The following is a 24,320-nucleotide window of genomic DNA, read 5'->3' as shown; positions in this document are numbered from 1 at the left end:
TTATAGCAGCCCAATCTGACTAAGACATCCATCAAGAATGTTTTGCCTCAGATAATTATTCGCCTCCTTATTTTTTTATTACTACTTTGTACAATGATCATAATATACCAGAATAACAATAACAGCTAGCACTTATATAGCACTTACTCTGTACCAAGTAGTATTATGAGCACTTTATTCTTATTTATTTAATGTATATGCCCACTAATGAGACAGTTACTACTTTGGTAGCTTTTCATAGATGAAGAAACTGAGGCACAGAGAGGTTAAGTAATTTTCCAAGGTCACAATGTAAATGGCAGAGCTGGGGTTTGAACTCAGGCATTTAGATTACAGAATTCATTCCCTAACCACTGTGATATACTACCTCCCTAAATGGGGAAAAAAGCCCCCTGAAATGTTCCAAAGGTATTTTTATAACTTAGTAAGACATAAAAAAAAGTTCTTATTACATCCAAAAATAATTTCCCTCAATCAAAAAGACAAAAGTAATACTAAAAAGTCAAGTATATATTTCTAGTGTTTTTTCTCATCTATTCAATTTGGTTCTCTAAGCACACCTCTCCTCATTTCTGTACACATTTAATTAAGAAAGCTTTTGAAACATACAAAAATAGAATGATGAACTCTCATGAATACTTAATACCAACCACCTGCCGAAGCCAGAGTCTACTATCCTCACTCCATCTTATTTTGAAATAAATGCCAAGTATCATAATTCATCTGCAAATATTTCAGTATGTACTGAAAGATCAAGCCCTTCTAAAAAACATAACCACAATACTGTTATCACACCTAAAAAATGAATATTTAATACCAAAGACCTAGTTAATAGTCAAATTTCCAATCATCAGTGAAAATATATCTTCAAGGGTTTCTTTGAATCAGGATCCAGGTTAGCACCACACACAGTGATTGCTTGATCTGTTTCTTAAATTTCTCAATCAATATTAGTGGTTCTCAATCAAGGTGATTTTGCCTCTAAGGGACAATGGACAAGTTCTGAAGATGTATTTGATTCTGTCACAACTAGAGCGGTGCTACTGGAATCTAATAAGTAGAGGCCAGGTAAGCTTCTAAATATCCTACAACAAACAGGAGAGCCCCCACTACAACAAAGAAGTATCTAATCAAAAATGTTACTAGTGCCATGGTTGAGAAACCCTGATTCCCTAGGTTCTACCTTGTTCTTTTTTTTTATTTCTTACATTTAATTTATTGAAAACATTAAGCAGTTTGTCATAAAAATCTTCATACAGGTGGATTTTGCTGACTATATCCCCAGGTATCATTTGAAAGGTTTCACCACCCTTTATTTCTTGTAACCTGGAAGTTAAATCTAGAGACTTGACCAGATTCAGGTTTTGTATTTGCGTTTGGGTTTTTTTTTTTTCTTTTTTAAGGCATGGGGTTGGCAAGATTACTTCTTGGATAGTGTTGTATTTTTCTATCAGGAGGCACATAATGCCTGGTTGTACTCTTTTTAGATATCTGTCAGCCACTTAGCTGGGCCTTGATGCCTAGATCCCAATAGCTTATCAGGGATTGCAAAATCATAATATTTTAACTCAAACATTCCTTCTTCACTCATTAGCTGGAATATTATTCTAGTAAGAACAAACATCTCATCTATTATTTGATTATCTAATAGCAGAGTTTATATAGAAAAGGCAGAATCAGTTGTTAAAGTGAGTTGGCTTCCTAGAATCCTCCAACAGTAACAAATTTTTGTTGCTGTTGCAGTAGTAGTAGTCTTACAGATTCATGGATTGATATAATTGATACATATCAATCTACTGAAGCTATTCTTGTTAACACTCAAGTTTCATATCCTTAGTCAGCCAGTGGTAGCATCTTCAAGTTGGAAGCTGAAACATGACCCAATCTTAATGGTTTCTGATTAGTAGTTTGCTATCAACTCCAAGCTCAGTTTCAGGCCTAGAATCAGGCATTCCTCCAAGGAACTGGTTCTTTTAAGTAGGTTGCTGTCACTTTTTTGTTTTTTTAGCTCTGGAACACTCATTGTCTAATTTTAAGAATATTTTCATTGGGTTTTTTTCCCTCGCCTGAAATTCTTATTATTTGAATTTAGGCATGTTTTTCTCTCTTCTCTACATTATTTAACTTTAATATTTTCTACTTTTTAATTTCCTTCTTGTCTCCTGGGAAATTCTACAACCAGCTCTCATAATTAATTGTAAATTCTTCTGTAGTTTGATTTTAATAAACCTACTACTCTTTTAAATATTCTCTAGTAGTGTTTGAAAGAGAGTTAATGGCCTGTGCTGGTTCTCCATCTTGTTCTCTTCATTATTTTTTTCAAAAGCATATATTTGTAAGTGTGCTTCATGTTTTAAAACGTAAAAATATTAGTTTTATTTAAAAAAACTTCAACTTTAATTTTCATTGTAAAAAGTTAAAGGTAATATATAGAAGAAATAAAATCAACTAAAATAACTACATAATCACACAGTAAAACATGTATTCTCTTCAAGATTTTATTTACATTTTTTAAATTCTAGTTAGACAAATAGATAGTATATACAAAGAACTTTTATCTTGTATATTTGCTTAAATGTTTATCCCAAGGGTCTTCATATACAGCTATTCTTCAAAATAAAATGTCAAACTAATTTTCATGTGCTTAGTGCAGTGCCTGCAACACCTAAGTTCTGTATAACTGTTTATTATATCATAGAATGCTTTATCATTACTAAGTCAAAATTAAAATGCAACCATTTTCTTCCTGTAGCACACTGTAGTGGTTTCTAATTCTGCAATTACCATCAATGATTCCATAAATAACTACGTATGTTCAGCACCCCTCACTCTGAACTTTCAAATTACTTCCCTAGGAAAAATTTCTAGAAATGAGATTCACAGGTCACAGGGTATGAATATTTTTCTAACAATTTCCATTAACTCAGTAACTATAAAGTGTCATTTGGATTTAAATGTGTATTTCTTTGAATATTAGCCAGATTACACACTTTTAAACATCTACTACTCAAATTTCCTTTTGTATAATAAAGGCATTACAGTTTAATAGGTAACTGCTATTAGTTCAGTGATGATATTTCATATTTATCTTCATTATTAGTTATTTTGTTATTATACAGGGACCATTCTATGCTTTTAAAATGTGTTATTTTCACTCATAATAATAACTGGAGGCCTATAACATTTTCAGTTTGAATTAATGAATATTGTTAAATTATTTTAAATCATGATTCTAGCTATACTGATGTAGTAACAATCTTTGACTTTCATATGTGTCTTTTCCTTGCCTTGCCTAAATTTGCCCTTCTTTGTTAATATAAACTCAAGGGTGTTCACAATTTTTCCCTCCTTTCTGAATTTACTTTACGTCTGTCAGTAAAGAGAATCATTCTGAATGTGATACTTTAGTAGCACAATTTCAGACTCCTGAAATGTCAGATACTGAAAAATGTTCCTTAGTTATATTTTTTTAACTGCTGGTATAATGTTAAATATTCTTAAAATTTGGTGCTTTTCAAATTTTATATTCTACAATTTTTGAACTCAGAATACAAATATTTTATATATATATAAAATATTCCTGCTATACACACACACACACACACACACACACACACATATAAAACAGACCAATGCTGCAGAGGTGTATGTCTCTAAATGGGGATGGGAGTGGAAGGAGATAAAGAGAAAGAAGAAGACAGAGCATGAGTGACCTTGAATCTCATTACAACTTCAGCCAGTAATATTGTTACATATAATAGTATATTATTTAGTACTTATTGAAGCAACTAGCTCTTAGTCCTGAGTCTATTGCTAAATAGTTAAGTAGTTTTTTTATAATCTCACTCATTTTTACTTACTTTTTTCTCAGGTTACTGTTTTATTGATATATAATAATTTTACATAATTTTGTGGTACATGTCACATTTTAATATCTGTATGCAATGTGTAACGATCAAATCAGGGTAATTGGGATATAAGTGATTTTTTAAGAAGTCTTTAAACCTATTTCTCCATTGCATTATCATAGAAATGTGGAATTAGATTTAATCTCTATAATCCCCCCCAGCACTAAAATTCTAATGATTTGTTTGCAAACCTATATTTAAGATGTTTTTAAGTAAAGAACATTGCTTACATTTCTGAATCTCAAAAGAATACAGTGCTATGCAGGGAACAGATACTGTGAAATAACTGTTGGTTAGTTGACTCTAAACAGATTTAACAAATAAAAATCTTTCTCTGTGTGGTGTAGTAATAGAATTTCATTTCTGAGGAAACAGCATTTTAATGTCTCATCAAATCCAATAAATCAGAGTTCTACCAATAGTGAAACATAAATATATAAAAAAAAGTACTCACCAATATATCTTGGCCAACATGCTGCTTTCCCTTTTCCTCTTGTGGTCCTAATATCAATTTCCCAGTAGAAAAAAAGGGTGTGTCCAATGTCTTATATACCTTCAACTCACCATGTTTAACAAAAAATTGATATGTATCTTGTGGCCTTACAAGATCTAGGAGCAAAACAGTAATACAAATATAAAACAACAGCAATGATATTGGTTAATAACATATAAACATACATGTAATAAAGAGTTATTTCTGGATATAAGTCTGCCTTAGAGAGATAGAGCCGTTTCAGATCATTAACTCTAGAGATAGAATGCCAGAGGTCAAATCCTGTCTCTGTCTTAAAAGCTGCATGACGTTAGGCAAGTTAACTTAAGCTCTCTCTCACTGTGCCTCAATTTCCTTTTTGGTAAAATGAAATAATAATAAGTTCATCTATTCGATGTTAATGAGCTGCTGTGAATATCAATGAGTTAATGTGTGTAAATTATTTAAAATATTTTCTGGCAAAAAGTAAGCATTGTTAGTACCAGCTGAAGAATACGAATGGCAGCATTATAGGAACTGAGACAGAAAATAAAATTAGCTGAGATACAAAAAAGAATTCTTTATTTTTAAAGTTTGACATAAACCACAATGTATCATCACCATGCCAATAGATTTTTTTTCCTGCTTGACTAATAATTTTTATTAGGTAAACTTTGTGAGAAAGCAGAGCTCTAATGGTCGCTCATAAATTACTACCTCACTTACAAAAATTTCCATCACTTAACAAACCTTTCCAGATCTATAATTAATAAACTATTCTGTTATCAACGTCTGATTCTGTTTCCCAGGATATTTGGGAATGTTAGTGATCCTACAGAATACATGATATAGAAACAAATATATATAGAGAGAGAGTAGATTCAAGAAACAAATAAGAAATGAACTTTTGACAACACTCACAATAACCTGATAGAGTACAGCAATGCTTTCAGTTAAGACACTAAACAAAACTCCATACCTCTAAGCTCTGTTGCCAAATAAATAATCTACATAGAGATACCTTTGCTAAGATGTTAAGATATTAAATGAAATCTATTTTCATAGTCAAAATTTTAAGTAGGAGTACCATTATTATCACTTTTCTTTTTTTTTGAAATAATTTTATTTTTTTTTTGAGATAGGGTCTGGCTCTGCACGCCCAGGCTGAAGTGCAGTGGCATGATCTCGGGCTCACTGCAATCTCCGCCTCCCAGATTCTAGCAATTCTCCTGTCTCAGCCTCCCAAGTAGCTGGGACTACAAGCACCCACCACCATGCCCGGCTTCCATTACCGCCTTTCTGATTTGACCTACTTCTCCTCTGATGTAGGAAAACAGCCCTTAGTATTCAATGGTACAGTCATAACAGTTGTTAAAATATTTAAATATTATATATATATATATATATATATAGTCTGGTTGTTAAACAGTTGAGTAATACATAAACTCCTATCCCACTATAACCCATCCCTTGGGCATCTTACATGACCTGCTAGAGACTAAATATTTAATACCTATTCAATACAGCAGGAGGCTTCCATGACTTTGCAGCACCAGCTTTAAGGTTAAACCTGGCATTTGTACAACTGATTGATGCCCTTGTTAGTCATCTTCACAAAGGATTCATATTCCAGGTAACATTACTGCCACCTGTAGGCCCAAAGTTTGTCTGTGCCCTACCCATGATCCCTGCCTGGCCTCATGGTAAGAGTATCCTTGAGTCTGCCAACTATCTACCTATAATTCCCCATAAACAGCCTCTGTTCCCATGTGTCCTCCTGGTCAAAGAAGGCCTAGACGCTGTTGGGGGTGGACAACATTCCTGATTGTAGCACTTGTGCCCCAGAGAACAAGTCCAAGGTGTTACGTGTACCCTGGAGTTGTCTGACATCAATATTCCCCTACAGTTGTCTTCATATAGGCTGCTTATTGGAATTAGACTCTCTTCTGGACTTTAGCACTGATAGAATTGGGGAGAGAAAGGGAAAGTAGAGAGGCCAACCATCAAGCAAGCAATGTTTTCTTACCAGTTGTTTAATTAAGTATTTTCAATATCATCCCTGATCTTACCCATGAGAATAATCTCTCTTGTTTCTGGGTCCTTTACCCTCGTTGGCTGCAAAGGATCTCCAAGAGGTATACCTAGATTTACCATTAAGCTAGTCTCTGCAAAAGAAATACCATTGAAATATGAACTACTTACTTAAAATTATTCTCAATCCTAAAAAAGTTCAGTACAAAATATAGCTATAGAGAAGTTATAAAAGAAAAATGTTAAAAGCATAAAAGTATCTTCCTATTTATAAATCACTCTGATAAACAAAAATTCAAACTTAAAAACCCCTAATGATTTAATATAAAAGCAAACACCCTAAACTTCCTATTTTCTGTAAGCCTTAACATGTAAACTCTTGCATCGTCAATGAATTAAGTGATGTTCTGCATAATCCCTAAGTGAGATAGAGGTATATAATATACTTTAGAAATGTCTTTTTTAACCATAGTTTGGGCATAGGAATGGTAGGTTTCATTTGACTGGGCAATTTACTCATGAAGAAATTTACAATATGCTATTAATAATTTGTAAGAATAAAATCAGCTTACTTGCCATTTGGAAGAAAGTAGACATTAAAAAATGAATTTTACCTATGGTATTATTTCTGAAGTTTTTGGAAGTAAATTTCATATTTTGCAAACAGCTTCTTCTCAAAGTATTCCTATTTAAAATAAAATCTAAAAGTTACTTTCAGAAATAAGTTCATACTTCTTTCATCATTATCAAGACAGATCCTTTTCTTATTAGACTTTTTGTCGACTTTTCCAATATTTTCTTTTGCCTTCCTTTTAGACGACATTGTGTCTGGAGACAGTATCCCACCAATCACGAATCCTCCTAAAATTTAACAAAAAAAGTAAAATGTACATGGGAAAGAGAAAATCTTGCAACAAAACTCCTTAAATTTAATACGGCATATTTCCTTTCAAAGTACCAAAGAATATAGATGTCTGCAGCTAATAGTTAAAATAACACAAATACCAACCAATTTCATTATATCTCTACCACCTTAAATCAGAGGCTGATAAAACAGGATTAGATGATGGAACATGATTAGATGGTCCTATTGCTTGCCTGAAATCAACAGTCATCAGCAGAGACTTTAAAAAAAAAAAAGCAGGAGGGCTAGCAATGAACTATTTATAGAAATCCACCTGAGTTTAGTCCTTTGACTTAGATATATCCGCCAAAGAAACAAATATGGCCAGGCACAATGGCTCATACCTGCAATCTCAGCACTTTGAGATGCCAAAGCAGGAGGATTGCTTGAGCCCATGAGATTGAGACCAGCCTGGACAACATAGCAAGGCCTCATCTCTACAAAAATAAGAAAGAAAATAACTCTAAGATGAACACTATACTCTCTTGCCCACCTTACACTACTCTGTAGAAAACTATGAGAAAATGGAAAATGGTTAATAGGAAAAATAATGAAAACTACTTTACCTTTACCAGTTACAATTTTTTCATGTTCTAATCTAATGTTTTATATTATGCAACTGGAAATCTTGTCAGATAATACAGGAATAACATTCAGCTACCAAAGAGAGAGTATCAGCATCTCTACATTAATCAGACAAAAATGAATTTAAATCCTATTATCAAAATTTGGGGGGTGATGATTAAGTAAGGTAACGTATATAAACATGTAGTGTAGCATTTGGCACATAGTAAACAAATTTTTTATTGACAGACATTATAACATAAATAAGTTTTACCTGATGGCCTTCCTTGATAATCTATTCGCTCTCCTCGCCAGTACTCCAAAGGTTTCAAACGTGTTCTCTTGGTCCTGCGAACATTTGGTGTGTTGGAGGGCAATACTATAAAAAGATGTCAGACAAAAGTGTATACATGTTTTTTAGTTGATGGTACTTAGCAGTGGAAAGACTATCTTTCAGAACATGAATGCTTTATTTTTAAAAATATGAATGTTTTTCTAGACAAAAGACTAGAAAAAACATATATTTATGCTAATAATTAAAGAAATGCCAATGGAAACACAGGCTATCAAATTGGCAAATAGTTACAAATTTAATAATACTCAGTGCTGACAATGTTAAATGTCCACTCATCTGAACAATGCAAAGTTCTGTATACTAAATTGAGTTTGTTGGCTATATCTTCAGATTCCCATGTTCTTACCTACTTTTGTTTGCTAAAGCTATCCTGAAGCTAATGAGAAGTTGCCTACTGCTCTTAGGCATAATGCTCAATGTTCCCCTCTGTATATACTGAAGCCCTGCTCAGGAACATTTTTATTTCCCCCCTACTCCTGATTCATCATTTCACTTCAAGACAAGCATTAAGTATTGAGAGGTATAGCAGTCTCTCATCACATAGGCCCACAAAATACTGACAAGATCTAAGTTCTTGAGTAAGGCAATGAGAGAAAGCTTCACTTCTTCTGGTAATCTCTCAGTATGAATGCAAGAGCACTCACAGCCTCAAATAAAGGGAGAAACATGGAAAGCCACTCAACATCACAGAAAGGTGGGAATTATCATGTATCTTGACTGGCAAATATCTCTTTGGGAACCATGGATTGTTAATCTTTACATGGGCCTCTCCATGGGTTCCACAGTTCTCAGCTTTGTCTACTTACTACCTTAGCTACTGCTTTGTTCAGGAGTTAAGTGGATTAAAGTGGAAGGAGATGCTGTCAAGGAAGCCAACTACCTGGTAGTTATAGTTTCTTTTTTTTTTTTGGTAGTTATAGTTTCTTTGATAAAATTATCCACCCTAGCTTCATAGATAAGGGAGGATCATGCCCCCTACTATGGGGCAAAAAGTGAGAGAGCAATAGGATTTATAAATAGACAACAGACTAATTCAGTGGCTTGTGGTGACTTACTACGAAATTCATAAAAACTAAGTGCATAATTTTAATTTATCTGCCAATTAATCCAAGTAATCGTATTTTTCCTGCTTAAGAAAAGTAACTTATATTTAGAAACAGAAACTTAACGAAAGTATTTTTCTCAATGAAAATATTAAAAAAGAAAAATATTCTTACCTAGTTTGTGATGGATTCTGTTCTTTGGTATCACTTTAGATCGTTTTGAGTCATCTACAAAATGCAAGATAGTATCACAAGAAATGACTGCTAATTCTATGTTAAATTAAAATGTGTTTCTGGTCAATTTCAGTATGAGGATTTTAAATAAAGTTTGACCTGATAATATATTTTATTACTCCTTCTGCTCAACTATAAAAACTAAGGAAAAGAACTATTTCTCTAGATTTTGCTAGAATGAATATCATCGCAAGCTTGTCCAATCCTCCTTATTTTGTTGTTGTTGTTCTGTTTTGTTTTGTTTTAGGCCTTTAGCAGCCTGAAACCATGCTTTTTAGTTTCTGTCTCTGGAGACAAGTGGAAAAGAGGGATGAGGAAGGATCAACCAGAAACAGAAACTTAAAAACTCATGACTATATTCGCTCCCTTGGACAACCTTGGTTTTTATTCTAAAGAGTGTAACAGTTTAAAAAACAAACAAAAAAAACCACACAGATTTTCTATTGCTCATGGAAATAAGCCACTGGTGGATAAAATATAGGGCCTGATAATGCATAATTAATATGTTATTTATGAACTACCTGTAACTTCTCCTTAAAGTTCTAAAATAGTGTAAGTGTACTGAATTTAGCAGTGTGCCAATGAGCTTAGGGGTTCTCAACTTTGGTAACTAGCACCTAAAGATGGTGTCATCCCTTCTTTCCCTTTCTATGCACAAATGTTCTGTATCAAGAAGTAGAATATTGTTCCCTTCTCTTTCAATCTCTGCTGGAGTTAGTGACTTGCTTAACTAATAGTATGCAACAGAAATGATGTTCTGGGGCTTAAAAGGCTAAGTCCTAATACAATCTACAGGTTCCATCTAGAAGTCTTGGGATCTCAGTCTAGGGGAAGACAGCAACAATATGAAGATTAACACAAGACTACCATGCTGTAAGGAAACCCAATGTGGCCACATGGAAAAGCCACATGGAGGAAAAGAGATGTTTAGCCAACCTCAATGTCCCAGCTCTTCTAGCTGGGTTCAAATATATAAGTGAGGAAGTTGCCTTGAATGTCCAACCCAGTTCAACTTTCAGATGACTCCAGTCCCAGCAGCTTGCATTTAACTATAAATTGATAAGTGTACTCAAGTGACAATTACCCAACTAAGCCAAGTCAATTCACAGAACCATGAAAGATAAATCAATCATTGTATTAAGCCTTTAAGTTTTGGGGTGGTTAGTTACACAGCAATATACAACTGGGACACAATGTCTGTGAACCACCTAAAACTGCAAACACAATTTTGTATGAAATATATACCTTTTTTCCCTGAAAAGTGGGTCTGAGCTTTTATCATATTCTCAAATGAGTCCATGAAAGCAAAAAAAAAAAAAAAAAAAAAAAAAAAAAAAAAGTTATTTTATAAAATTGTTGGTTTGGAAGAAACTTCAGTGATCATTAACATCTAATTTCCCTGTCAGAAATAGGCAAATCTCTAGACATCAAAAGTAGATTAGTAATTGGGTAGGCCCAGGGAAAGGAAATGAAAGTTGGCTACTAAAGGGTAAACGAGTTTCTTTTTGGGGGTTATGAAAACGTTCTAACATCGATTGTGTCAATGACTACATATCATTGATTTGTATACTATAAGTAGATTAATTATATGGTACGTGAAGTCTAGCTCAATAAATCTGTGTACCCCCACCCCCAAAAATCCAATTTCCCACGTAGTCTCCACTAGAACAAGCAGAGGTCTCATCTCTGTTGGAAATTCTCCTGTGACACTGGGCCTCGGAGGCAGCGTCAGAGTCATATAAGGAATCACAGAAACAAGTAAATATACTGAGGATAATGGGAGTCAGGTTTGTCACTATTTGAGAAGAGGTTTATAAAAATGGAAAAGGGGAAGTCTATGTTGGACTGGAAGAGTGGGTAGAAATGTGAACTTATAATAAATACAGGCGGCCGGGCGTAGTGGCTCACGCCTGTAATCCCAGCACTTTGGGAGGCCGAGGTGGGTGGATCAGGAGGTCAGTTCGAGACCAGCCTTACCAACATGGTGAAACCCCATCTCTACTAAAAATACAAAAATTAGCCGGGCGTGGTGGTACACGCCTGTAACCTCAGCTACTCAGGAGGCTGAGGCAGGAGAACAGCTTGAACCCGAGAGGCGGAGGTAGCAGTGAGCCGAGATCGCACCACTGCACTCCAGTCTGGGCGACAGAGGGAGACTCCATCTTAAAATAAATAAATACATACATACATACATACATACATACAAATACAGGCATACCTCAGAGATATTGCCAGTTCAGTTCCAGACTACTGCAATAAAACAGATGCTGCAATAAAGCAAGTCAAACAGCTTTTTAGTTTCCTGGTGAATATAAGAGCTATTTCTTTGGCTGTTTTATTTTGTTTTTTTGAGACAAAGTCTCACTCTGTCACCCAGGCAGCAGTGCAGTGGTGAGATGGAGACTCACTGCAGCCTCAACCTTCTGGGAGCAAATGATTCTCCCGCCTCAGCCCACCAAGTAGCCAGAACCACAAATGCACACCACCATGCTCAGCTAATTTTTGTATTTTTTTAGAAACAGGTTTTTGGCATGTTGGCCAGGCTGGTCGCCAACTCCTGGGCTCAAGTGATCTGCCTGCCTCACCTCCCTCCCTTGGGATTACAGGCGTGAGCCACCATGCCCAGCCAAAAGTTATGTCTATACTATACTATAGTCTATTAAATGTGCAAGAGCATTATATCCAAAAAAATCAGTGTACACACACCTTAATTTAAAAATATTTTATTGCTAAAAATGTTAAAGATCAGCAAGGCATAGTAGCTCATGCCTGTAATCCCAAGACTTTGGGAGGCCCAGGAGGGTGGATCACTTGAGGCCAGGAGTTTGAGACAAGCCTGGCCAACATGGCGAAAACCCGTCTCTACTAAAAATAAAAAAAATTAGCTGGGTGTGGTGGTGCACACCTTGCAATCCCAGCTACTCTTTGTGGCTATGGCACAAGAATCGCTTGAACCCAGGAGGAAAAAGGTTTCAGTGAGTTGAGATCATGCCACTGCACCCCAGCCTGGGAATTAGAGCAAGCCTCTGTCTCATTCTCAAAAAATAAAAATAAAAAATAAAAATAAAAATGCTTATCATCTGAGCTTTCAGTGAGTTTTAATCTTTTTGTTGGTAGGGTATTTTGCCTCATTGTTGATGACTGCTGACTGATCAGGCTGGGATGCTTGTGGCAGTTTCTTAAAATAAGTCAATAATGAAGTTTCTCTGGAGAATATAAAACACTGTTTTATAGCATTTTACCCACAGCAGAACTTCTTTCAAAACTGCAATCAGTCCTCTCAAACTCTGCTGCTGCTTTATCAACTAAGTTCATGGTATATCCTAAATCCTTTTTGTCATTTCAAGGGTTCACAGCATATTCACCAGGAGTAGATTCCACCTCAAGAAATCAGTTTCTTTGTTCTTCCATAAGAAGCAACTCCTCATCTGTTCAAATTTTGTCATGAAATTGCAGCAATTCAGTTTCATCTCCAGACTCCACTTCTAATTCTAGTTCCCTTGCTATTTCTACCACATCTAGTTACTTCCTCCACTGAAGTCTTGAATCCTTCAAATTCACCCATAAGGGTTAGAATCAACTTCTTCCAAGCTCCTGTTAATATTGATATTTTGACCTCCTCCCACGAAACACAAATATTTTTAAGGGCATCTAGAATGGTGAATCCTTACCAGAAGGTTTATTTATTTTGTCCAGATCCAACAGAGGAATCACTACTCATGACAGCTACTGCCTTACAAAATCTATTTCTTAAATAAGACTTAAAAGTCCAAATTATTCCTTGATCCATGCATGGGCTGCAGAACGAATGCTCTCTTAGTAGGCATGAAAGCAACATTAATCTCCTCATCCTAGTCCATTAGAGCTGCTGGGTGGCCTGGTGCATTGCCATGGATGTGCTGTCACTCAGGCTTTGTTGTTCTACTAATAGAGCAAAGTAGATTTAGCATAATTCCTAAGGATTCTAGGATTTCTGAAATGGTAAATGAGCACTAGTTTCAACTTAAAGTCACCAGCTGTATTAGCCCTTACCAAGAGAGTCACAGTCTGACCTTGGAAGCTCTGAAGTCATGCACTGACTTCTCATTAGCTATGAACGTCCTAGATGACATCTTCTTTCAATAGAAGGCTGTTTTGTCTACAGGGAAAATCTGTTGTTTAGTAAAGACACCTTCAATTATCTCAGCTACATTTTCTAGATAACTTGCTACAACTTCTACATCAGACCTTGTTGCTTCACCTTGCTCTTTTATGTTATGGAAACAGCTTCTTTCCTTAAACCTCATGAACCAGCCTCTGCTAGCTTCAAACTTTTCTTCTGCTGCTTCCTTAACTCTCTCAGCCTCCACAGAATTAAAGAGAGTTAGGGCCTTGCTCTGGATTAGGCTTTGGCTTAAAGGAATGCTGTGGCTTGTTTAATTCTCTGTCCCGACCACTGAAACTTTCTCTGTATCAGCAGTAAGGCAGTTTCTCTTTCTTATCATTCATGTGTTCATTGTAGTAGCACTTTTCTTTTCCTTCAAGAACTTTTCCTTTGCATTCACAAATTGGCTGTTTGGTGCCAGAGGCCTAGCTTCTGGACTAGCTCGGTTTCTGACATGCCTTCCTCACTAAGCTTAATCATTTCTAGCTTTTGATTTAAAGTGAAAAACGTGTGACTCTTTCTTTTACTTGAATACTTAGAAGCCATTGTAGGGTTATTAATGGCCTAATTTCAATATTGTGTCTCAGGAAATAGGGAAGCCTGAAGACAGGGAGAAAGATAGGGAACTGGCCAGTCAGCAGAGCAGTAAGAACACATGAATTTTCACTTTCTTATGTAGGTGTGGTTTGCAGTGCCCCAAAACAATTACAATAGTAATGTCAAAGATCACCTGTTCACAAATCACCATAAAAGACATAGTAATGAAAAAGTTTGATATACTGTGAAAATTACCAAAATGTGACACACAGACACAAGGTGAGCAGACGCTATTGAAAAAAAAAAAAAATGGTGCCAATAAGGCTTACTCAACAAAGGGTTGCCACAACTTTCAATTTGTGAAAAATGTAGTATCTCCAAAATGCAATGACACAAAACACAATAAAACAAGGTATGCCTGTATAAATATAAATATAGAAATAGATACAGATGCCTGTATTATATATGGTGTGTACCTATGTGTACGTGTGTATGTATATTTCCTATCTCTGTACACTGAGAAAGACCAGAAGCAATGGTATCCCAAACAAGGATCACATCGAGTGTCCAAATCTTGGTTTCTAAATGCCATCCTCCACTAAAAAGAACTAAGTTTCCTGGAGCAGTAACTGATCCCAGAGCTGGGGCAGGAAAAAGACTGGAACATCTTATGCCAAAAAACAAAAACAGTATTCAGAGAATTATGACAAAAGCACACAGAGACCAGCTGAAAGAAAATCCAATGACCAAATCTATCACAATTTGAGTACCATAATAAATGATCAAGATTTTACAATCCCATGGGATAAAATATAAACCCAGTAGTCCATACTGATACAAATAAAATGAATCATGAATAAAATAATTGGCATGGGGGAGAAAAACTGGCAACTAATTAATGGGAAAGGAATTAAAGAAACAGAAAATAGAAAATAATGTGGTACCACCATTAATGGCTGATAATTCAAGTGGGAGTCTTGAATGTATGTTAAGGTTGGTGAATGGAGGTTCAACAAAAAACAGGCTATTAAAATAGTACTGGAATATCACTCCACAATAATATTTATCAATTGTAAGAGAAAAGCAGTGTCTTTACAGTAGAGAAACCTGGCAGACAATAACATGAACAGGTGATCAGGATTAACATCATGTCGGCAGGGCATGGTGGCTCACACCTGTAAACCCAGCACTTTGGGAGACTGAGTTGGGCAGATCACCTGAGGTCTGGAGTTCGAGACCAGCCTGGCCAACAAGGTGAAAGCCTGTCTCTACTAAAAATACAAAAACTAGCCAGGCATGGTGGCATGTGGCTGTAATCCCAGCTACTCAGGAGGCTGAGGCATGAGAATTGCTTGAACCTGGGAGGTGGAGGTTACAGTGAACTGAAATCACACAACTTCACTCTAGCCTGGGTGACAGAGCAAGACTCCGTCTCAAACAAACAAACAAAAAACAAAAGCATAATGCAGTTAGATGGGTGAACGTTGTGTGCCTCCTGTGTGATGCACAAATTACAACCCCTAACTCCTAACCCTATAGCATCATTTCTGTAGTATTACTGTTAATACGAATGGCACACATTTGATCATGAGTTAAGTTAGGAAAAAAACTAAGAAACTGTTCCATGTTGAAGGAAACTAAGGGACATGACAGCTAAATGCAGTCGATGATCCAGGACTGGATCTTGAACCAGGAGGAAGAAGAAACACTGAGATCCAGGACTGGATCCGGAGCTGCAAGGGAAAAGGAACTGCTAGTGAAATCTGAATGGAGTCTGTGAATGAATCTGTGTTGTATTAACGCTGATTTCCTTATTTGGATGGTTCGAGGGTAGTTATATCCTTCTCTTGCTGAAATACATTATGGGGTATTTAAGGGAAATAATATATCATGTCTACAATTCCCTCTCAAATAGTTCAGAAAAAAAGATGAATGATAATAAACGTGTATTTATTAGAGGAGGCAGGGAGACAGATGGAAAAATGTTGTAAAATGAGGACAATTGTGAAATCTCGATGAAGGGGATATGGGATTTCTGTATAAGACTGAAATCATTTCAAATAAATTATTTTTTAAGTGACTAACGCAAGGGACAACTCCTAAATTTCAAAGATTAAAGGATCCTAGTAAGTATGGAGATGGAAGAAAACAGATTATCTACAAAGGAAAGAAGAAATAAGGCTGCCTTCAAATTTCTATTCATAAGCATTAACTCTCATGAAGCAAATAGCAATAGTTTAAAGAAAAAAAGATCATGACTCAAGATTATGTTCTCTATTTAGCTGGTGGTTCATCATGTTGAAAAAGAAAAAAAATCCTGAGTCCTTGCTAGAATATGTGAGAATGTCTACCAACTTTACAAAGAAGTAACAAATATATCTGTTGACAATAAGTGTATACATATTAAATATTTTATTAAAGGAAAAAGTACTGACACAGCAAGTCAAAAACAACAATTCAATCATGTGTTGTTTCTTAGCCACTTTTGAAATTCTCTAATAAGTTAAATAAAAAGATAAGAAACAAAGAAATAACAACCAACCAAAAGAAAGCGGAAGTCACAATAGTAATATTAGACAAAACAAACTACAAAGTAAAAAGCATTTAACACAACGAAGCAGATAAATTTGATCAAAGCAGGTACACTCCATATGAAGGCTTATGTGATCAGCAACAGCACTGAAATGTACATAACAAAGACTACAGAAAATACAAGGAGAAAGTCAGTTGTAGTGGGAACACTTTACTTCAATTCTAGTAGTCCTTAATAGATCTCAAATCAAAAGAATACAAAGGTTCAGAATAATATCAAGCTTAGTATGTCCAAATCTAACACATGTTCTTTTCCCCCAAATCTGCTTCTTCCCCAATAGTCCCCAGATCAGGTAGTAGTATTGCCATTCTTCCAGGTGCTCAGGCCAAAAACCTTCAAGTTCTCTCTAACACCTCTCTTTCTCTTATACACCATATCTCGTCCATCAGAAAATCCTGTTGACTTTACCTTCAAAAATACCTAAAAATCCTCTTCCACCTTCTACTGCTACCACACTGGTCTAAGCCAACACCTCTCACTAAGATTATTTCAACATCTCTCTAGCTAGTCTCCTTGCTTCAAACCTTCCTGTCCCTTCAACTCCAATGGTCAACTCCTAACACAGTACCTGCAGTGATTCTGTTAATACAGGTCAAGTCATGTCTCTCTTCTGCTCAAAACCCTCTAATGGCTTCCTATCTCTCTTAGTAAAATTTTGTGTTTAACATCCTATGTGATCTTTCACTCTGTTGCCTCTGTGACATCATTTTTCCTACTATTCGTTCGCTCTCTTCCTCTGCTCTAACCCCCTGGCCTTCTTGGTGTTCCTCAATCAAGATGGACTCTACCACATTGGAACCTTTGCCTTTCATCTTCCCCCTACCTGGTACACTATTTACCCAGACAGCTGCATGGTTTGCTGTCACATCTCTTTACATCTTTGCTCAAATGATCACTTCCTTAGTGAAGACTTTTCTGCCCACCTACCTAAAAATGTAAACTTAATTTCCCACCCTAAAAACCCTGCTCTATTTCTCTACTCTCAACACCCAACAAATCATAAACTTTATCTTTTTATATTGTCTGCCACCCTGCTCTTCCAGAAATTAAGCTGCAGGAGGGCAGAAAATTTTGTCAGTTTTGTTCACTGACATATCCCTACCCTTAAAATAATATATAGTAAATATTCCATAATTTTTCATATTTAAGAATTCCATAAATATTTAAAGTATATTCAAAAAAATATATCCACTTACGCTACCAATGAAATAACTGGACATATATCTTTGAATCTCCATCTGTATACAAATTATTCTTTTTTCAAGCACCAATGGAAAAATTATAAAAGCTAAGCATCCACTAGAACACACAGAAAAACACTTAATGAATTCAAACAATAAATAATATGGGCCAAGTTTTCCAGAACAATAAAATGAAACTAGAAAATAATAAAAGAACAAAATAAAACACAACTTCTTAGAATAACAGCAAAAATTGGCTATTTAACATACACCTGATATTAAACTAAGCAAAGAACACGTATTCATCTTTGTATCAGCTTATGGTATTGGAGCTGATATCATTTTACAGATAAGGAAACTGAAGTTTAAGAACACTGAAATTTCTTACTCAAGATAATATAGTGATGCTTCCTGATCAGTGGTGAATGGGGAAAAAAAAAGAAAAAGATAACGTAGCAAGTAAGTAGTAGAGCTACAACCAATCCCAGATCCATGACCTTGGAGACCAAGCTCTTAACTAACATATTCTTAAATAATTCCTGGGTCAAAGAAAAATCGCTACAATTCAGAGTACACTACAATAACATTACACAGCAAAACCTATAAAATTAAGCCAAAACTATACTGAGGGAAATTCAATGCTGCTTCTTTATCAAAGAAAAAGCAGAAAAACACAGCACTCAAGTTAAAAGAGAAAATACGATAAATCTAATGATGGGAGAAAAATTAAAAAGTTAAAAGAATAGTGATTATTAGAAAAAAAGTATAACAGATTACAATCAAGCATGCATTTTTAGGAGCATGAAAAAATTATAAAATTCTCTATTAAGAGGCATTTTTAAACTTCAGCATGAAATTTTTCAAGTACTGAAGGCTGGGCATGGTGGCTCACGCCTGTAATCCCAGAACTTTGGGAGGCTGAGGCAGGTAAATCACAAGGTCAGGAGTTCAAGACTAGCCTAGCCAAGATGGTGAAACCCCATCTCTACCAAAAATACAAAAAAATTAGCCAGGCACGGTGGCATGTGCCTGTAATCCCAGCTACTCGGGAGGCTAAGGCAGGAGAATTGCTTGAACCCAGGAGGTAGAGGATGTAGTGAGCTGAGATTGCACCACTGCACTCCAGCCTGGGCGACAGAGCAATACTCTCTCTCAAACAAAACAAAACAAAAACAAAAACAAAAACAAAGAAAACTTTCAAGTATTAAAAATAGAGAAAATAGTATAATGGACCCAATATATCCATCACCCAGCTTCAGTAATCATCAACAGATGACTAATCTGCTTCATGTATACGCTTATCAGTTTAACAATTTTAAATACTGGAGTAGACACCTTAAGTGCCAATATTTCATTATGTTCTACTTAAAAAACTGTCACTCATTTTCTTTGTCTCTCACTTAGGTACAGCATCTTATTAATCTCTAACTAAGGGTCTTAAAAGGTAGGTACTCAATATACATTCGCCAACAGTGACAATGGAAACAAAACATAGCACTCCTTATTCCATATTCATAATGCCATAAAAATCAAGACAGAAAAAAAACCCAAAAAACAATAGTTTACCTGAACTTCCATGAACTTCCTCCTCATCCACATCGTTATTATTCTTTCCAGATGTTAAATAATTATTATTGAGCCTGGAAGGTCCACTTAAGAAAAAAAGTAAACCACAAAATTAATGCTTTTATAATGCATATATCTAATGTATTTGCCTTAACGATCATTTTTCTCCTAAAACTGCCATAAGTCTTTCTTATAAAACCAATAGTGATGTTATAAGTCACCAAGAATATATAGTCATCCCTCAGTATTTGTGGGGGACTGGTTCCAGCGTCCACCGTGGAAACCAAAATCTAAGGATGCTCAAGTCCCTTATATACAATGGTGCAGTATTTGCATATTACTTTCACATATCCTACTGTATATTGCAAATCATATCTAGGTTACTTATAATACCTAATACAATGTAAATGCTATGTAAATAGTTGTTATACTGTATTTTTATTTGCATTATTTTTAATGTCATATTGTCACTTTTTATTGTTTTATATTTTATTTTCTGAATATTTTCAATCCATGAGGGTTGAATCAGTGGATGCAGAACCCACAGTTATGGAAGGCTGACTGTACTTGCAGCATTAAACAAAGACTACAATTTCATCCCATAACTGATGGCTGAGCATCATAAGTACTAAATTTATGACTTATAGATCAGAGTTATGGACTTAGTAAATTCAAATGATAACATACTGTGGTGAAAATCAAATTATTAAAAAAAAATCATATCTTAATTAAACAAACAAACAAACAAAAAATAACTACAGCCAAAAACCAATGGAATTTAAAATATGGTCCAGAAATTGTCACAGACGATTCAGCCTCTCCCAGTCCTGGGTCTCTTTCTACCTATTATGAACCCAGGATAAGCCTAGTCATAACCTCACAAATAGTAAAGAAATCTTAGCCATCCCTTAAAAGTCTCAGAATTTGCTAAAATTTACCTTTTATTAATTTTTTAAAAGGTTATATGACATCAGATATAATTAAGAGTAGGTAATTCAATTTGATCACTAAATGTGTCATTTTAACATTGTATGTCCAAATTCTTTAATACACCACCTTTCAAGAGGTGGAGCCTAATTCCACCTCTCCCTGAATGTAGTGTGGCCTTAATCAGTTGTTTCTAATGAACAGAATAAAGTAGAAGTGACAGTGTACAAGTCATTAAAAGACACTGTGATATCCATCATAGTCACATCTTCTCTTGGAGCATGTGCTTTGTGGGAAGCCAGTTGCCATACTCAGGAGCTGAGAGGGCCACACAGTAAGAAACTAAGATCTACTGAAAACAGCCAGAACGGAACTGGGGCCTCCAGCCAACAGCGATGTGAGACATTTTATAGGTGGATTCTCCAGTTCCAGACAAGACTTTAAAGCGCTAAAACCAGAAAGATATCTTGACTGCTACTTCCTGAGAATATCCGAGCCAGAACTAGCTAGTTAAGCCTCCCAGATAGCTGACCCATAGAAACTATGAAACAGTAAGTGTTTTTAAGCCTTTAACAAAATTAAAATAAAGTTTTTGGGTAATCTGTTATACAGCAATGGGTAACTAATATACGTAACTATTATCCTTACAATACATGCATACCTTTCCTCTAAAACTAAAGTCTTACGCTCTCCAGAATCCAAGCTTGATTCTGTTGGTGTGTTATATGTATATCCACTGGTCTGAGGCTTTAGGGGAACATGCTGTGCAGTCATAACATTATCTTCCTTTTTTGAGCTTCTTGTAGATCTATAAAAACGATAAATGTATGAGTGTTTATACTTCTTCAAAATAAAATTTTCTTCCAGAAACAATATACGGGTGGGTACAAAGACAATACAATATTGGCTATAATGAATATCAGATCACCCTGTTCAGGCTCTGACATCTGCAACTAGCTAAGGAAGGAAATTGGTTTCTAGGACCTACCAAGAGTCCTAATTTGAAAAATTCTGATGAGAGGAATGGAGAAGACACCTGCCCAGGAAGGTGGTGAAAGGCACATGAGGAGATCCTATGTATAAGTGGCTTATGATATATATTACAGTTAATCTATGATGTTTTACTGGAGAATCCATAAACAACTAAAACTGTCTTCTTTGATATCCCTAGTCAGCCTACTGAGGGGCAATAGGGTCCTCACAGGGACTCAGCTCATCTCTTTGGTAGTTAGTTTATTCCAAATATATGCAAACAAGATACACTATTCCTAGTGACTGTATATTTCTTCAGGTTCTAGTATCCTCCTGGGTACTACCATTCGAGTCAAAAGAAATAAAAGTGATTACAAGAGAATACTATGAACAACTGTATGCCAACAAATTAGATAACCTAGATGAAATGGACAAACTCCTAGAAACACACAAATTATCAAAATTGATTCAAGAGGAAATAGTCTCAAAATACCATGAATCAGTAATCAAAAACAAACTACCCATATAGAAAAGCTCAGGCACAGGTGGCTTCACTGCTGAATTTTACCAAACATCCAAAGAAGAATTAAGACAAATTATTTACAAACTGTTTCAAAAAATAGAGAGATAATACTTCCCAATTCATTGTATAAAGCCAGTATTACCATGATACTAAAACTAAACAAAGACAACAGAAGGAAAGCAAGCTACAGATTGGAATCCCTCAACAAAATACTAGCAAATTCCAGCAACATAATAAAAAAAAGAGAGACAAAAGCAGAGAATGGCCCGAAAAAGTGAAACAGAAGGTGTATGGGATTTCTTTATGCACTATAATGACATACACTAATATATTTTAGGACACACTGCCATTTATTTCAGTATATCCTCAGCGCCTTACTGCTTCTAACACAAAGTATGTATTACCTCAGTAGGTTTTTGGAACTAATAAGAATTCATTAAAAGCATCTAGCAAATATTTGGCACATAGTATGAGCTCAAAAAAATGTTAACTATTATCATCCTAAGAAGAAAAGTATTAAGCTATATTCCTAACTATTGAAATCACATTAATCTCACTTAAAAGGAAACAATTTGAACTATACACTTAAAAAAGATAAAGATAGTAAATTTTATGTTATGTGTTTTTTGTTTGTTTGTTTTGTGAATCTCTACTTTGGGAGCCCAAGGCAGGAGATTCACTTCACACCAGGAGTTCGAGACAAACCTAGGCAACAAAGCAAGACCTCATTTCTATAACAAATTAAAAAATTAGCCAGGTGTGGTGGTCTACACCTATAGTCCTAGCTACAAAGGAAGCTAAGGCTAGAGGATTACCTGACCCAGGAGTTTGAGGTTACAGTGGGCTGTGATCATGCCACTGTACTCCAGCCTAGGCAACAGAGGAAGACTCTGTCTCTTTAAAAAAAAAAAAAAGTTTAACTCTTCGACGACAATATCTTATTAAATTTAACAGTCATAATCCCAGGTGCTATGTACTACTCCCTATTTTAATATCAGGAAACAAGTGCAGAGTACTACTTTGCCTGTGTGTCACCCAGCTAATGGTAGAGACTGGATTTAATACTGGGTATGTCAGAGTATAGAGCTCTTCATGCTAATTACTGCCTGTCTATAAATGATTAAATAGCACAAATTATTAAATGCTGAACAACAAAAGTAACTATATTATACACATAACAGATATTACCTAGAACAATCAAGATTTTTCTTCTTAGCCAAGTCTTCCTCATCACTTTCCAATGGCTCACTCAGCAAACAACTGGAAATTTCATCATGACCAACGGTACCTCCAGAACCTTTAGCATTTAAAAACTTCTGTACTCTTTGGTTGCCTTTAGTTGCTATCTTCTGCCTTTTAAGTGGAATCGTTTTTTCTCCAATATTCTTAGATGACTGATTTGTTTTCTTAGCAGATTTTTGTCTACTGTTGCGATGCACTGGTAATTCATTTCTTATTGAAGAATTGCTATAAACAGGACCTGAAGGATTCAATGATAACCTAAAGTTAGTATGTTTGTCCAGATGATTTGGCTCACTGAAATACCAACAGTATTTATATTTGCATATAAACATATACACATACACACACACACACATCTCATAGGCTAATTTCCAAATTAAATTCTTTAAACAATGTAGCTCTTCAGTTTACAGATACATGAAACAGGTCCTTCAAATCTGTCACAGGCTTCAAGAAACACTCTCTGGCTTTGCCCACCGCCCTTCTGGCCATCCTTAATATTGGATATTCCCCAAGGTGACAGCTTCAGCTTTTCACTCCATATACCTTCTTCATTACCCAAGTGGGAACAGAGGCAGTAGGCTTGACATTGACATGTTTTTTCTATTAATAATTTTAATTGGCTGAGGTCAATTCTATCATTATAAGCATTTTATATTTAATTATGTTTATTTAAGCTTCCTAGTTACTCCTACCTTCAGTCTTCCTTGCAAGAAAAAAAAAAACAAAGTTGTCTAGTCTAGTATTAAATAAGTTGGCCTAAAAAAACTGTTGAAAATTTCCGTAATTAGCATAGGGAAAATACTAAGTAAACAGAAAACTCTGCTACTGAGCAGAGTGGCAGAGGTGTTTTCAAATTCATGCTGGATAATTTTAAAGGCCCAGTCCAATGTTAAACTATGTCACTCACAATCCTTGAAATTCTTGTATAAGGCCTGTCCTGAGAAAAACCTTAAGGGAGACGTAATTTCCCTATTCATTAGATGGTATGCTCTCACTAAGCTTTTTATGAACCATAAGAATAGCTCTATACCATACTCAAATGTGTTCAAATTGGTCAACACCTGTTACAGGAGTTATGTAACCAGGCATAGTCATTAGTGGCAGACAAAAGAAAGGAACCA

The 24,320-nt window shown here is 35.4% G+C and overlaps 1 protein-coding gene across 9 annotated transcripts in view; it reads right to left on the bottom strand.

Annotated features, from left to right (window-relative positions):
• Positions 1–24,320, bottom strand: part of CENPC (centromere protein C) — a 72,314-nt gene that overhangs the window by 12,606 nt on the left and 35,388 nt on the right. For 4 of the 9 annotated variants that reach the window (XM_005555193.4, XM_074039919.1, XM_045392552.2 and 1 more), the window contains 8 exons: positions 23,143–23,434; positions 21,121–21,267; positions 19,533–19,618; positions 9,452–9,505; positions 8,154–8,258; positions 7,144–7,272; positions 6,450–6,545; positions 4,363–4,517 (listed from right to left, as the gene is read on the bottom strand). In XM_005555193.4, the coding sequence (XP_005555250.3) occupies positions 4,363–4,517; positions 6,450–6,545; positions 7,144–7,272; positions 8,154–8,258; positions 9,452–9,505; positions 19,533–19,618; positions 21,121–21,267; positions 23,143–23,434 (1,064 nt within the window). Of the gene's footprint in view, positions 1–4,362; positions 4,518–6,449; positions 6,546–7,025; positions 7,273–8,153; positions 8,259–9,451; positions 9,506–10,372; positions 10,561–11,728; positions 11,779–19,532; positions 19,619–21,120; positions 21,268–23,142; positions 23,435–24,320 lie in introns of those variants that run through there. The other 5 variants (XR_012434901.1, XR_277169.4, XM_074039917.1 and 2 more) reach the window with 5 other exon arrangements.

This window comes from Macaca fascicularis, chromosome 5, assembly GCF_037993035.2.
Source record: "Macaca fascicularis isolate 582-1 chromosome 5, T2T-MFA8v1.1".
Lineage (NCBI taxonomy): Eukaryota > Metazoa > Chordata > Mammalia > Primates > Cercopithecidae > Macaca > Macaca fascicularis.
This window is presented reverse-complemented; position numbering and strand designations above follow the sequence as displayed.